The following is a 15,016-nucleotide window of genomic DNA, read 5'->3' on the forward strand; positions in this document are numbered from 1 at the left end:
GAATTGGCTTATTCCATTCAGTACCTAATGCCCTTTGGTCTGACCTAGCCAAGGTTCTCCAAAAGAAAGCAACATACTTTAGATAGAACCATGTGAACCGCTGCCCTCTACTGTCGTGGAGTTATTTATCATATCCAGAACTTTTCCCTATGACAAAACTCCTCCCATGATACTTTACTTTGAATAAATTGACAATAATCAGCATGCCAAGACATAGTTGAGAGTTTAAGGATTCTGTTATGGGGGGGGGGGGAATAGCTGTGTTATGACTTTCTAGAAAAAAATGTCCTAAATATCTAAAACTTGGACCCAGTGTACTACATGTATGTGATTGACTCTAACACTCCCATGAGGCAGGAAGTTATCATTACCCTCACTTTAGTTGGAAGCAACTGACCTTTTACAAGTGACTGTAGTAATAAATGGCAGAGTTGAAACACTAAGATCAGATACCTCTGACTAATAGTTGTGTCCTCTGATGTGCATGCTACCTCCCCAAAGAGGACGACAGAAGTCTGACTCTCAGCAATTCTAACCTAGTCACATGACACACCTAAAACGTGAAACAAAGCACAGATGCTCCCTTGACTTGCAATGAGCGTAAATCCTAAAGAACCCATCTACATTGATATTGGGCCCCACTGAACATTCTAGCTCAGCAGTATAATATCCTGTTGATTGTTGGCAGTTGTTCGATATGGTTCATTGATTCCAGCATAGAAAAGTTAGATAATATTAAAAGTCAAGACTGAGAGTATGTATAGCTATTGAGTATGTATTACTTCTGCATCACTGTAAAGTCAAACTATTAAAAAGTTGTAAGTCAAATTGTCCTAAAATGAGAAACTGGTCACATACTAGGTTGGTGTGGTGTATGGCTCAAATAAGGAAATATACACAACCCTCATTGCCAGTAGGGTTAGCTTAGGGAGAACTCCTAAGAACTGGAATTCCTGAGGCTGGGAAGTCTCGTCAGCTTAGAGAATCTTGCCTTAGAGGATGGTCAGGATAAAGGCTGGCTTTGATGACCTCTTATCTCCCAGCCGTGTGAAGGTCTCATTTGGTTTCACCCTGGAGGTCATGAAAGTGTGAAGTCTCACCCATTCTCACAGGAGATGTATCATTTGCAACTGTAGCAAAGGCTCTTCCCACCAGCAAGACATAGGGCATCCAAGAGCTGGGTTCAGCCCATCCCTTTCTAACTACCAGTAACATATCTAGACGATGACTGATTTCATAGGTGTGGTAGAAGAAGGAAGGTAGACTTTGTCACAGCTGCACGTAGAAGGACAGGGTTGCAGAACTTCACTAAAATTTTGGGAACCAAGCTGAAGGAAAAAAACAAACAAAAGAATAACACGCAACTTCCCTGAGGTGATGATGGACTTTCAAAAACCCCATAAAGAAACTTTCATGTCCTGCCAAAAGGGTGGAAACTGAGCAGAAGTGACAGCCTGCAGCAGGCACCACTGGGTCCTTAATTTTTTTTTTTTTTTTTTTTTTTTTTTAGTGAGCTAGAAATGAGGCATTTGGAAGACCACTGGGGCCCTGGAGAGGACCATGAGACTTACTAGTAGTTGGAGAGCTCCTTAAAGGTTCACACAATGAGGTTCCAGTCTGCAGTGTGAATATCTGGTTGATGGTGTAGACATGAAAAACATTTGAGGGATAGAGGCAGGCGGTTTCATCCGGCCAGACGGGAAGTGTGCCCCTTGAAACCAGGAGTTCCTGTAATCATTTGGCAGTGATGTGTGTGCATGTGCTAAGACTGACCACAGGTCATTGTCACTTCTCAGGGTAGAAAATAAGAAAATTTAGGGATGCCAGAAAGCACCACAAGTTGTCCCCAACTCAAATAGCTTTGGGCCAAGCCCATTCATATAGGACTTGTCGAGAAAGATTTAGTACCAGTCATTCAGCTCCTAGTTAGTGTCTTGTCTCATCCTGGTAAGAAAACCCATAACTACCTTTTGAGTTTGTATTTCCATGCTGAAGTTGAAATTTGAGGTATGCTTTTACAGACTGTTTGAATCTTCTAGTGTCCAGAAAACTTAAATCCAAGGTGTTGGAGCAACTAAAAGTGAGAAAAAAAAGACTTCAAGATGGTTGAAGATATGGTTAAGTTTTCCCTAATGAGCTAGATGGCAGGATTCTGTCCCATCGGCCGAAGGTATCTGAAAGCATGGTGTACAGATATAAACACACACACACAAACACACACATACAAACACACACACATAAACACACTCACACACAAACACACCCACAAACACACATACACACATACACAAATAGAAACAGAAACACACACATAAACACACTCAGACACAAACACACACACAAACGGAAACTTAAACACACACATATAAACATACTCACACACAAACACACATTCACACACACAAACACACAAACATACACACAAACACACACACATAACCACACTCACACACAAACACACACACAAACACACATAAACAGACGACACACTCACTCACAGGGTGAGGGTGCAGGTTGGTTAAACAAAAGCAAAGAAAATTGGTTGGAAGAAAAAAAAAGAAATTTAAAAGTAATGGAGCTTTCAACAGGAAGTGGCTGAGGAATCCTGGGTCACGTGACTTTATCCACCAGATGTGGTTTTCTATTTGAATGCTTGAGGAGGGAGCAGCAGAGCAGGGATGTCGTGGAATATGTGATATGCAGTCCACACGCACCACACTCTGTGGAATGGAGTTGAATTGAGTGTGTTGAAAAGATGAGCCTACCTGGGTAATGCTTGAAGCAGCTGGAGTAGGAAGCTTATCAGGATTCAGGAATGAGAGGGAAAAAAATCCAGTGTAGAAATGAGCAGACTGTGGGATGTGAGCGCTGAATGGAATGGAAGAAAGTAATCTAGAGTTGAGTAATCAAAGGTGAGCAGGGTAAGGAATACGCTTCATCAAGGTCAGGATGAGGGGGCCAGGCTTGGGAAGTGTAGTTTTCTAGTCAGCAACCTGTGTTCTTCCTTCCTTCCTTCCTTCCTTCCTTCCTTCCTTCCTTCCTTCCTTCCTTCCTTCCTTACTTCCTTTCTTTCTTTCTTCCTTCCTTCCTTCCTTCCTTCCTTTCTTTCCTTTCTTTCATTCATTCTTTCATCTCTCTCTCTCTCTCTCTCTCTCTCTCTCTCTCTCTCTCTCCCTTCCTTTCTTTTAACCATCCTTCCCTAATCTCTAATGAAAATGCAGATACATTAAGAGCACCGAACCAGAATCTCAGAACTGCAGGGGAAATTTCATCTGGTTCTGTCGCTGAGCCAATTTGGCAGCAAGTTCTGTAACTTGGCTGCTGGTCATACCACAACAGCTAGAACATTTCTGGTGCTGGGAAATTCTCTGAGCTTTAGAGACAGCCTGTGTTAGTCAACTTCATTACTGTAACAATATCTGAGATAAAGCAATTAACATTTGAGAAATGTGATCATAGTCACTCTCCTGTCCCAAGTCTTCCCAGGTCCACCCCACCGTATTCACCCAACTTTGAATTCTCTCTCTCTCTCTCCCAGTCCCTCCCTTCCCTTCCCTCTCCCTTCCCCCTTTCCCTCATTCTCCTTCCCTCTTCCTTTTCCCCCATCCTCCTCTCCTCCCTCCCTTCTCCCTCTCTCTCTCTTTCTCCTTTTTCTTCATCTATCATTTATAGCTTGTGCTGGGGTAGATTCTTGGACATCCATTGGAGCACATTTGACTTACCAAGGACAACACTCTTAAGGAAAACTGATTCTTTCCCTGCAGCCATCTGTTGTAAACAGTCCCTTAACTAGAGTGGGACTTCATCTCTTCCTTCCTTCTCTGTGGGATTTGGTCTGCCTTGAGCTTGTATGGGGTTCATTCATGCTGTCACAATCTCTGTGTTTATTTCTACATTGTTTTCAGAGGACTCTGTTTTCTTGCATTCAAATCCACAGCTTCTGGCTCTTAAAATGTCTCTACCCTTTTCTCTGCAATGATTCCATGAACCGGGAGGAAGGGGTGTGAAATACACATCCCATTTAGGGAAAAGCGTTCTGTAGCCTCTTACTCTCTTCACCCTAGAAAGTCGTGGGGTTTTGTGTTAATAACCATGCACTACAGATGGAGGCTTCTCTGTTGAAGGTAAAGAAATGGATTAATGTATGGGTATAAGTCACTAGGAGTCCATTTAAATCTACACTTACTTATCAGAATAATAGGAATAGGTTCTTTCATAGGGCCCATGACCCATGTAGCCACAGGTCCTTGGCCCCCGTGATGGTGCCAGACCTGGGTTTCACCTCAAGGAGTAGACTGTAAATCAGATGAGAAAGTGGTTGGTTCCTCATATGATATTCATACCATTATTGTACCTGTTGGGATGTCTGGCCAGGACAGATGTTTTACTGAAGCTCACAGGGCTCCAGCCTGGGTAAGATTGATGATCCTTTATCTGTAGTATGGAGGACATCACATCTTTGTGCACCATAAACGCTAGCCAGTAGAGAGGAGGCCACCCGGTCAGAAACAGCTTGATATATCCACGGTCTGGGTCTCAAGTGCATGGTTTCCAGCAATAGGGCATTGCCATCAAGTTCTGGATGGTAACCGACAACATTTACAATAGCCTGTAATGTTCAAGGATCCATGGGACCTCAGTGGGCAACAACTCTGAAAGAGGGAATCTATTCCTGGCACCAGACATCTGTTTGTTTGTTTGTTTACTTAGCTTGTAGCGTCTAGTAGGGACATCATTGTCCTTTTATGGGGGCAACTCCATTTTAACCCTTTTCATCTAATTGTATGTGTACAGACAATGCAAATTTTAATAGACGAAGCTAGTTTGGATCTTAGTTTTGGAAAATTAAGTCCTGAAGAGATTGTCTCTGCTGTTGTGACAGCACATCACAGTGAGGAGTGTGTGGTAGAGCCAAGCTGTTCACCTCAAGGCTGAGACTCAGAAGAGATAAAGGAAAGGATTGGACCCTTCTATCTGTGCTCAGAACATATACTCCAACCTAAGTGTGACTCATTTCAAATCCACCTGAACACTGATTCCTTTTCGATGTTGTTCAGGAATAGGTATCAGTAACAGTAGCATATCCAGCTTTACCAGATCTCCCTGCATATTTATTGACTGACTCGGTGGTTCCTTACTGCCAATTTACAAGTTCCAGGTAAGATCAGATGTTTCTGAGGCCTGCTGTAGGAGTGTAAGGACACTTGGGGAAATGGTAAATATAACAAGATATTACATACTCCTTCACAAGCAGTCCCTCCACTCTGAGGCCCATTGAGCAAGGCCACTCCTAGTTTCTGTGCATAGACCGTCTTCCCTTCCTGGCTTCTAATATCCAATATTTTCTTCCTCTCTAATAGAAGGTGGAGGCTGTGTTTTATCTACTGCTCCCCATGAAGGCCCAGTGATGCAGATTGGTCAGATGCAGGTCAAGAAGGGTCCAAATGGATTCCTCAAAGACCAGCTGTTGATGGAAGTTGTACTCCTACCCTGCCCTGTCTGTCCCCATCCAATGCTGAGCTGGACCCTTGCTGCCCAGCCTTGACTTCTTGCCTTTGTCTCCTTGCCTTTCTGTTTCTATCACTCTTAGGAATGACCCTCTCCCCTACTTTTGCCATCCTGATGACCTTATCACTTTCCCAGCTTGTGCCCACTGACATTTGTCCGTTCCTGGGATTTATCTAGAGCACAGTTAAGGGTCTTATTCAGATATGAAGATAAGGTCTCTGCCATCTGCTGCATTCGAATACTTAGTTCCCAGTTTGTGGTGCTGTTGGAGGAAGTCTACCTGGTGTTGTCTCGCTGCCACTGGGAGTGGGCTTTGAGAGTTTAAAGAATCCTGCTGTTTCTAGTTCTCTCTCTCCCTCATGTTTGTGATTTAAGATTTGAGTTTCTAGTTTTCTGCTTCAGCTACCATGCCCGCCTGCTGCCACCCTTCCTCACCACGATGGTGAAGCACTCCCTTTGGAATCACGAGTCATGTGGACTCTTCCTTTTGTAAGTTGCCTTGGTCACAGCAACAGAAAGACAACTATACCCTGACCTGATATGAATATAGTATAGAAAAGATCTGACAGTGGGAGACAAGGCCCAACTTGAATCACTCAGTGAAATGTATTAAACCAGTGCTGTGAATCTCAAATTTCATCCATCATGATTATCACCAAGAAATTTGTTTCAAATAAAATTGTAGGGCCTCCTTGATGGTTTTGTTTGTTTGTTTTTTGTTTTTTGTTTTTTTTTTCTCTTCAGCAAGTCTAGGGAGACAGGAAATGAGCACAGAACAAAATGTTGTGAATTTTGTTGCAACCATTCCTGGACCACATTGTGAGAATTGAAGGCCACAGTAACTTCCTTTGACTAGGTTGATTGGTTTAGAGGAATAAAATTAAGGCCACTGCATGTGTTGCTTCTGGCTGCCCAAGGTTGATTGCCTTAAGAGCATCTCAGTTCAGACTGCTGCAATAAAATGTCATGGACCATAGATACCAATTCCTTATGATTCAGGAGGCAGGAAGTCTGGGCAGGGTGATCCTCTAGTCAGTTCTGGTGAGTCTCTCTTATGGGCTTTAGGTTGTTAACATCTCACTGTATCCTGACATAGAAAGAGGATTGCAGAGCCCTCTGAGGGCCCCCCTTATATCAGCCTTATCCTCAGAAACTAAGTTGTTCCTCAACCTCCATTTAATATGCCAGCTCTCTTGGGTAAGAATTTGAACATATGAAATTTGGGGGGAGGGGAACAGATAGTCAGCCCCCTGCAGGGGACAGACCCAGCGCCAGACACTACATTCTGTAGAAGTCCTGGCCAGTGTTGATTGCTCACCTAGTGAGGAATTGTGCAAAACCACTGAGAGTTCTATTCATGAAGGATGGTTAATGTCACCCTGTGAGGAAGCCACACCAGCCACAAGCTGTGATGGGGACCAACATCTGGGCAGACTTCAGACTTTTATTTTGGTGACTCATAGCTTAATTCGCTCGAGGTGAAAGAACTCTGCACACTGGTTGAGAGACTGGTCCTGTGGTTTCTGGTAATGAGTAAGTGATAAGTCAACTTTAACCTCAATTTGAGCCACTGCCAATGGAGGTTTGAGTCCATTTGACAATCTACCTGTCTTTTTTGGATCATTTGTTTGTACACAAACAGAAGACAAAAGTCTTCTAGGAAAATGGCACAGGAGAACTTAAATTGGGTATCTGACAACAGTTCTGGTTTGTTGAATTAGAACCCGAATATCCCTAATATAAGAGGTTCTTGAAGAAACTACTATGGTTCTCAAAGTGCCACTTCTAAAAAATATACAAAGGCCAAGGCAAGACCTGCTGCCTTTCTGGGAGGTCTTCATCATTAAGAGATTGGGATTCAACTTGAGGGGTATGCTATAGTTTGGGTTTGAAGAGATATGTATTGAGGGCTTGGACCCCAAATGTAGTGTTATTCAGAGACAGGGTCCTTTGGAGGTGACTGGTGACTCTAACTTCATCAATAGATTGACCACTGAGGAAGTCACAGCTAAATTGTCTATTGGGAATTAGCTAAAGGAATTGGGGCTTACTTAGAAGAAGGAGAACATTTTTGTACCTTAATTTGTCCTTTCCCTTCCTGTTAGCTCTCTGGTCATGATGAGGTGGGTAGCCTCCTCTAGAACATATTATAATGTCTCAAGGATAGACCCCAAAGGGACAGAACCAACCATAGACTCAAACTTCAAAATCCATAGTTCAAAACAAGCCCTTCATCCTTTTAGTCGATTTCTTTCAGGTATTTTATTATCCAGAAAACTGACCCATAAGGAAAGAGGGATGCTTCCTTTCTGATTAGGTCAAATAATGCATTCTTGGCAGGACTTTCAGAATCCTGTCCTCTTCTGTGGAGGATAACAGCAGGTATGGAACGTCAGTGTGTCTCAGTATTGCTGATGGTGACTTTGATCATGTGATTTAGATTTGTCCATCAGATTTCTCCACAGTGAAGTTGTTTATGTTCTCAAAAAGTAGGTGTGGGAGCATTAACACTGCTGAGCACCATCTATCAGACCTCTTCATTTCCCGAAAGTGACATTTTTATCTTTCTTTTTATCCCTTCTTTTTTGTCCCTGAGCCTTGTAATGGCTAGTAGGATGGCTGAGCAGGAGGAGACAGTAGGTCACACATGTGTCTGTTTGCCTAGCATGAGACACTTCCAGACAGAGGTGCGTTGCTGGCTTCTACTAGGTGTGACTGTATTTATCAACAAAGGCATTGAACCCTTCAACTTTCTTTCCAATCTTCCAAGCAAGAAGTCTTGGTTGCCTTGTCTTTTAAAAATATTAAAGGGGTTGTCATATTTTTCTTTAACAATGAAAGGAAAGAGAAAGCATTGGTTTAGAGGCGTTGGCAGGAAATAGAATACTAATCTGGAGTGATCAAAATAGCTCTTTAAAATTGCATACTTGTATTTGCTCTTTATTGAAAACTGTATGAATATTTTATTTTCCACAATTCTTTTTATTACAGTCTAAAAGAAGGTAAAATAATGAGTTGATTTAAGAAAATTTTAAACAGTTAAAATCCCTCCCTCTTTCTTTCTTTCTTTCTTTCTTTCTTTCTTTCTTTCTTTCTTTCTTTCTTTCTTTCTCTCTCTCTCTCTCTCTCTCTCTCTCTCTCTCTCTCTCTCTCTCTCTCTCTTTCTTTCTTTCTTTCTTTCTTTCTTTCTTCTTTTATAACTCTTTTCTATGTGGTGGGCCGATGTCACCCTGAGAACACTGGCTGCTCTTCTGGCTGCCACAAGCTGAGCCACAAGTTGAGTTTTCCTGGGTTGCCGCGGGGCTGCAAAGAAACACTTGCGCATGCGCCCCAGTGTCCCGCTGCTGTTTGTCCGTTTCCATGACTACGAAGCCCATCAGGGTAGGAGAGTAAGAAAATGAAGCTTAAGAGCCTCTTGCTTCGCTATTACCCACCAGGTATGGGGTTCCCACGAATGAGCCCTGAATTCTCATTCTGGGATGGTCCGGGACGAAGGAGGGGGCGGAGACTGGGGAAGGGCTCTGAGTAGCCTGGTCTCAGTGACCAAATGGGACAGAAAGAAGACAAAGCTCTCCAGTCTGGGTCTTCCACCCTTTTCACACGTCCGACCACTGTTCTTCAAAACCGTTTCAGTGACTCTTTGAGAGACTCTTTAAACTTTTAAATGCTTTCTAGTAAGTCATGAATCTAAGGAGGAAGGAGCTGAGTGGTAAGAAATAGTGATGCCCTAAGACAGTGTTTTCTGGAACTGCAGAGGTGAACTCCTGCTATTTTAAAGTCTTAATGATCAAGTTAAAGCGAAGGAAACACAAAAAGAAAAGTGCACGACCAATTGAGTGTAGTACATTTGTCACAGTCCCGTCTGCTGTAGTAAGAAATCAGTTGATTATGAACCTACAACGTAACCTGCTTTGGGTGCCTTGCCATATGACTTTAAAGCGCAGAATCTGTGGTTCCAGTGTGGTGATTGGGAAATGAGCTCATGAAATGTTGATATTTTAGAGTAGGATATGCTTTTCCGGTGGTCATGTGTTATGGGTTGGGGAAGGGGGTTTGCTCACTATTAGAGACTAGCAACTTGTTGAGGACAAAATAGAAGGAACTCAAATTAAAAATAAAAGGGTAGGGGGAGGGGGTGAGGCTCAGTGAGTGAAGGTACTCCTGGCCAAGCCTGGTCACCTGAGGTCCATCTCAAGTGGAAGCAGAGACCTTTCTCCCTGAAGTTATTCTCTGATCTGCACATGTTGTGTAGTTCTCGTGTGTGCGTTCTCATGTGTGCACGTGTACATACACAGAACATAAATGGATAAATGTAATTGAAAAAGAAAATACAGTGAAATATATAAAATAAAGTCCTTAAAACTTGGCTCAGCAAGAAGTACTTACTGGCAGGAACCAGATAGAGATGCCTCCTTAGGGACTATGTTAGAGTCATACAGATAAGGCTGAGCATGCTTGTAGTAACTATCAGACAGAACTTGGGAACCCCAATGAGGGTGCTAAAGAAAGGAGAGAAGGAACTGAAAGGGGTTGCAACGTCATGGGAAAAACAACATTATCAATTAACCTCCAAAACTTCCATAGACTAAAACACAAACCTTTGTGCACACATTGAGAGACTTATTGATCCAGTTACATATGTAGCTGAAGATAGCAGTGTCTGGCATCAGTGTGAGAAGAGGCTTTTGGCCAAGGGAGGGCAGGTTTTCCCAATGTAGGGGAATGCCAAGGCAATGGGGTGGAGAGGGTGATTAGGAGGGAGTGAGTGCACCTTTGTGAAAGTAAATGGAGGGGGAGGGGAGATGGGAGCAGGGCTGGGGGGAAAAGGGATAACATCTCAAATGTAAATACAGAGTATCTAATAAAAAATGAGAAAAAAAAGAAGTAAGCTATTGAAGGATTAGGGGAAATGAGGAGAGGTATCTTCAAATTAATAAATTTTATTGCTGATTTATATTTAATGTTCTAATTTTAATTTGTATTCATATATGTGCTCATCAGTCCACTAGTCCATTGTAAAACTCATTCATTAATTTCTGTTATCTAAAATATAAAGAGAAAATATTTATAAAAAAGAAAAAAACTTGGCTTAGGATAATGGCCAAGCACAGCAGCTCAAGGACACATCCGGGTAAAGAAACTACAGAGATTTCCGAGTAGAATCAATCCATTCTCTTTGTACCAGTTTAACCAAGATAGTTTTCGGGGTGTGGATTGAAGAATCTCAGGGCATGTGTCTTATTTTCCTCAGCAAATCAGCCAACATTTTAGCTCAGTATTTAACCCAAAATGTCTAATATTCGAGGCTGTCATCTATTAATAAATTCTATCAGCTCTACTTCCAAAACATTTGGTGGATCCATCAGTCGAGCCCTCTTTCCCCTCACAGTTTGACTCTGCAGCCCTTCCATCTGCTAATATACTCCAGCTCTTAATCCAGGCACCTGCCGTCTGTTGCTAGGAAACCTCAGTGTCTGGCCAAGTGCTTTCTTGGCTTTCAGTCTCATCTACTTCTTGCCAGGAGAATCTGAACCCAGCACCCCAGCAATTGCCTATTATGCTCATGTTAGGGTTAGAATAAGATCTACAGTCTGAAAGAACTGGCTCAGCCTGCTCTGTTGACTTCTAGAACTTTAGTTGCTACCCTCTCTATAGTTTAGCTCTCTGATCTATTTTTCTAAAAGTTATAAGAAGGCCTGTCATGCACCGTCCCCTTTCTCTGCAAAGCTTCTCCTCCTAGACCTCACAATGGTAGCCTCTCTTTACTTTGTTTCAGCCAATGTAACTGCCCCAGAGAAAGCTTCCTTTTCCACATCTAGTGTCTCTTACTTACTTCCTGTATATAGCATTGATCATCCTGTATATATTTATCATCATATGACACTGTGGTGGTTAGTTTTTTCTTTTTTTTTATCTTAACTGGACATAATCTAGAGTTATCTGGGAAGAGAGCACTTCAATTAGTAATTGCTCCCCCCACCCCCAGATTGGCCTGTAAGCAAATCTATGGTCTTTTTCTTAATTAATAATTGATATGGGAGGACCTAGGCCATTATGGCTGATGCTAACCCTGGGCAGGTTCCTGGGTTGTATAAGAAAGCAGGCTGAGCAAGCCAAGGAAAACAAGCCAGAAAGCAGTGTTTCTCAATGGTTCCTGCTGCTGCTCCTGTTTGAGCTCCTGCCTGGACTTCCCTCATGGACAGACTGTTCTAAGTATGCAGAAGCCAGATAAGTTCAATCCTCTCTCCCTCCACAGTTGCTTGGTTAGGAATGTGGGCTCTGAAGCCTGAGCAGCCAATTCTCAACACATTCGAAATTTTCTTTGGGGTGAGTTGATCGGCTGCATCAAGTTGTGGGTCACCAGCACTCACTTCACACTTCTACCGACTTTGCAGCTTCCACCTCGGTTGTGCCTTTTCTTCAGCACAAGCCCGCTTTGAGCTCCATGACCTCCAACCTTCTGCTTTCTGTCTTTGGAGACTTTCCCAGTTTCACTGTTACTATGCCCTGAAGTCTGTACATTTTAGGGTCCCCACTGACCTCCATGTTTCTGAATCCACTCATTACATCTGCAGCTGGGGGCACAGAGGTCCTTGTACTCAGGGAGAAGCCCTAGGAATGTTAATCACACAGGGGTGTCCCCTAAGTGGAGGAGATAAAATCAAATACCTGCACTCGGTCTAGCAAACTGGGAGTAAATTTTTGTTAACAACTTGGTGACCTCTTTGTTATGTGTGGAAGCAGATCTTGCCCAGATTTCCCCAAATGGTTATTTCCGACTCTCCCTCCCCAGACCATTCCTCATCCTCAGGGGAGATGTCACACGTATTTTTTTAGCCTGTTGACTTCTGTGCTGTCAGTCAGAGACCATTAGACTCTAGGCCGTTTAGCTGTAGACATCACCCTCATGGTCACTTATATTTTGTAAAAGAGTTTCTATGGAGTCGCACCTTAAGCTTTGTTGCTCATCTGGAATTGGACTGATTGGACTGATTGTTGCCTGGAAGCATCCCAAATTGTACTGTGTTTTAAGTATGCTGACAATGAACTGCCTGGCATTAGACCTCTCCCCCCCCCCCCCGCCAAGTCTGGTCCAGGTTGAGGAAGTCAGCCTGCACAGGTTTTCATTCTTACCTCTCTGTGTGATTGCTTTCCTGCATGGCATCTACAGGGAGCCCCTAAATTACGGTTCTGAGCAGACAGTGGCATGGAACAAACATGGCTTCTCTTTGGTTTCTAAGACAAGCACTCTGTCATTCTTTCACCTCACTATGACCCCTTGCACTGTCCTGTTGGCTCATCTTCTTTCTTTAGAATGCCCCAGACCTCTGACGTCAATCTCCTCTTACCTATTTGCAATCATTTGCTGGGCATCCCCATCTATTCTCCAGGATGAGAAAGCACCCTGAGTAATCCAGAGCACCTAGCTATCCGTCCAACATGGGATAAGCTGCCTGTGGTCTCTCTCATCTCATCTCTAACTTTGGATCTACACTAGCTCAGGACAAGGAATGGGACTCATTTCTATTTGTTCCCTAATCTCCCTTTGTATCTTGTATGATGAATAATTCTGTCAGTTCATTTTTTATCTATCCATCCATTCATCTATCCATTCATCCATCCATCTATCCATCCATCCATCCATCCATCCATCCATCCATCCATCCACCAACCCACCCACCCACCCATCCACCCATCCATTCATCCATCCACTCATCCATTCATCCATCCATCCATCCATCTTCTATTCATCCATCCATCCATCCATCTTCTATTCATCCATCCATCCATCCATCCATCCATCCATCCATCCATCCATCCATCCATCCATCCATTCATCCATCCATCCATCCATCTATCCATATTGGTCTCTGTCCCTGTCTTTCTCTTTCCATCCATCTATCTGATATATTATCCCTATATTATACTAGTATCACCAGATATCAGAAACCCTATTCCCACACCAGTTTTCTCTATTACTATAGCTTTCACCATGCCCCATGTCAATAGAGCAACCTGGCGACTGTTTAAGTGTCTGTCTGACCAATCCACTCTGCTGCTCCCCACACACTTTGGTTTATTTTTTTATCTCAAAGGCAAAGGGCCATGCTGTCCAGGCTCCTACAGGGCCTCATCCTTCTGCCTCTCTCACACTGAAATCTTCTGACTCCTCCTTTAACGCTGTTCTGCATGCCTACTCAAGCTGGGCATGGTCCTACTCAAGAGTCCCCGAGGCTGATGCTACTCTTTCCTGAAATAGTTTTTCTGTGGTCATTTGCTTAGTAGGTATTCCCAAACTTTTAGCCCTTTTCTCAAAGGTGTATCAAGTGAAGTCTAGATAGCTTCTCTTTCTAAAGGTTCCTCGTTCCCAAGGTAGTTTCCAGCCTTTTCTAATTTTATCACCTACCCCACCCCACTCCACCCCAAGGCAATGTCAATCTAATATACTCACTTTTTACTATTTTTTTTCTGCTTAGCTTTCCCCATAAGATAAGAATTCCATTATGGGCTTTGCCTGTTTATCATCCATTTTCAGCAGCTACACAGAGCTCAGCACATAAAATATGCAGTCACGTGTGTTGAATAAGCAAGCTTGATGAGATGACATGCAAGGATCCTGCTGGAACTTCAGCTGAAATGCAACTAGAACAGAGAAACCTGACATCAGCTGGATCCTTCGTCAAGAGGCAGTGTTCTAGGAGGACTCTCAGACCTACTGCAGGCTGTAGAATCTGGTCTGCAGCGCTTGACTTAATGACTATTTTTCTAGCAAGGCCACATGACTGCACAATTAGATAGTTATGACTTAAATTCCAATCCCCGGGGTGGTGTTTTTATATGCAAGTTTTCCAGGCTACTGAATAGCAAGTGGGTGTTTTAATAACATTATCATAAGGGATAAAAATGCCAGACACAGAATGCTTCCTGTACTCTCGTCAGGTCTATTTGGAGAATCAGTTTGTTTAGCCTTCCGAGGCTCTCCTTTCTATTCTCCCATTCACAAGTCTGGGGCATCCTTCAGTTAGCAGCTTCTAAATCAAACCCATCCCTGCCTAAGTACCTGATGACCAAGTGCACACAGCAGGGTGTGGCCGAGCCAACACAGATCATTTCCTGCCAGTGTTGGCCATATGCATTGGTTCACTAACTGATAAGATTTTGAAATTTTGTGATTTAGGTACTGACTGAGCCTTTCCATCAATCAGCTATGACAGCCTTTGTCTCCTTTCTTGTTTTGTGCCCAGTTCCTTGCTCTTTGGTTGGGAACTAAATACACAGAAGTTAAACTGGGCAAGGTTCCCGTCACTTCCAAAGCTTCAGCTGTTCTGAGTAAAGAATACTACTATTTCTTGATGAGTTGCTGATGTGTGAGGGTAGAGGCTTCTTTCTGAAGTGTTTTCAGGATTATGCTTATTTCGTAGTGACTGATGACCAGCAGAAGATGAAGGATAATGAGGTGTGGATACAAATCACCGAGAGAAGTACACTATCAGCAACCTTGTGTGTG

General features: G+C 43.1%; 1 protein-coding gene across 4 annotated transcripts in view; it reads left to right on the forward strand.

The window, feature by feature from the left end:
* Nucleotides 1-8,859: 8,859 nt before the first annotated feature.
* DAW1 (dynein assembly factor with WD repeats 1) overlaps nt 8,860-15,016 on the forward strand; it is a gene marked incomplete at both ends in the record, with an annotated part of 37,724 nt that continues 31,567 nt past the window's right edge. For 3 of the 4 annotated variants that reach the window (XM_080932963.1, XM_080932964.1, XM_080932965.1), the window contains one exon: nt 8,906-8,945. In XM_080932963.1, the coding sequence (XP_080789089.1) occupies nt 8,906-8,945 (40 nt within the window). Of the gene's footprint in view, nt 8,946-15,016 lie in introns of all 4 variants that reach the window. The other variant, XM_080932966.1, reaches the window with a different exon arrangement.

The sequence above is a fragment of the Micromys minutus genome (assembly GCF_963924665.1).
Source record: "Micromys minutus genome assembly, chromosome: 19".
Taxonomy (NCBI): Eukaryota; Metazoa; Chordata; class Mammalia; order Rodentia; family Muridae; genus Micromys; species Micromys minutus.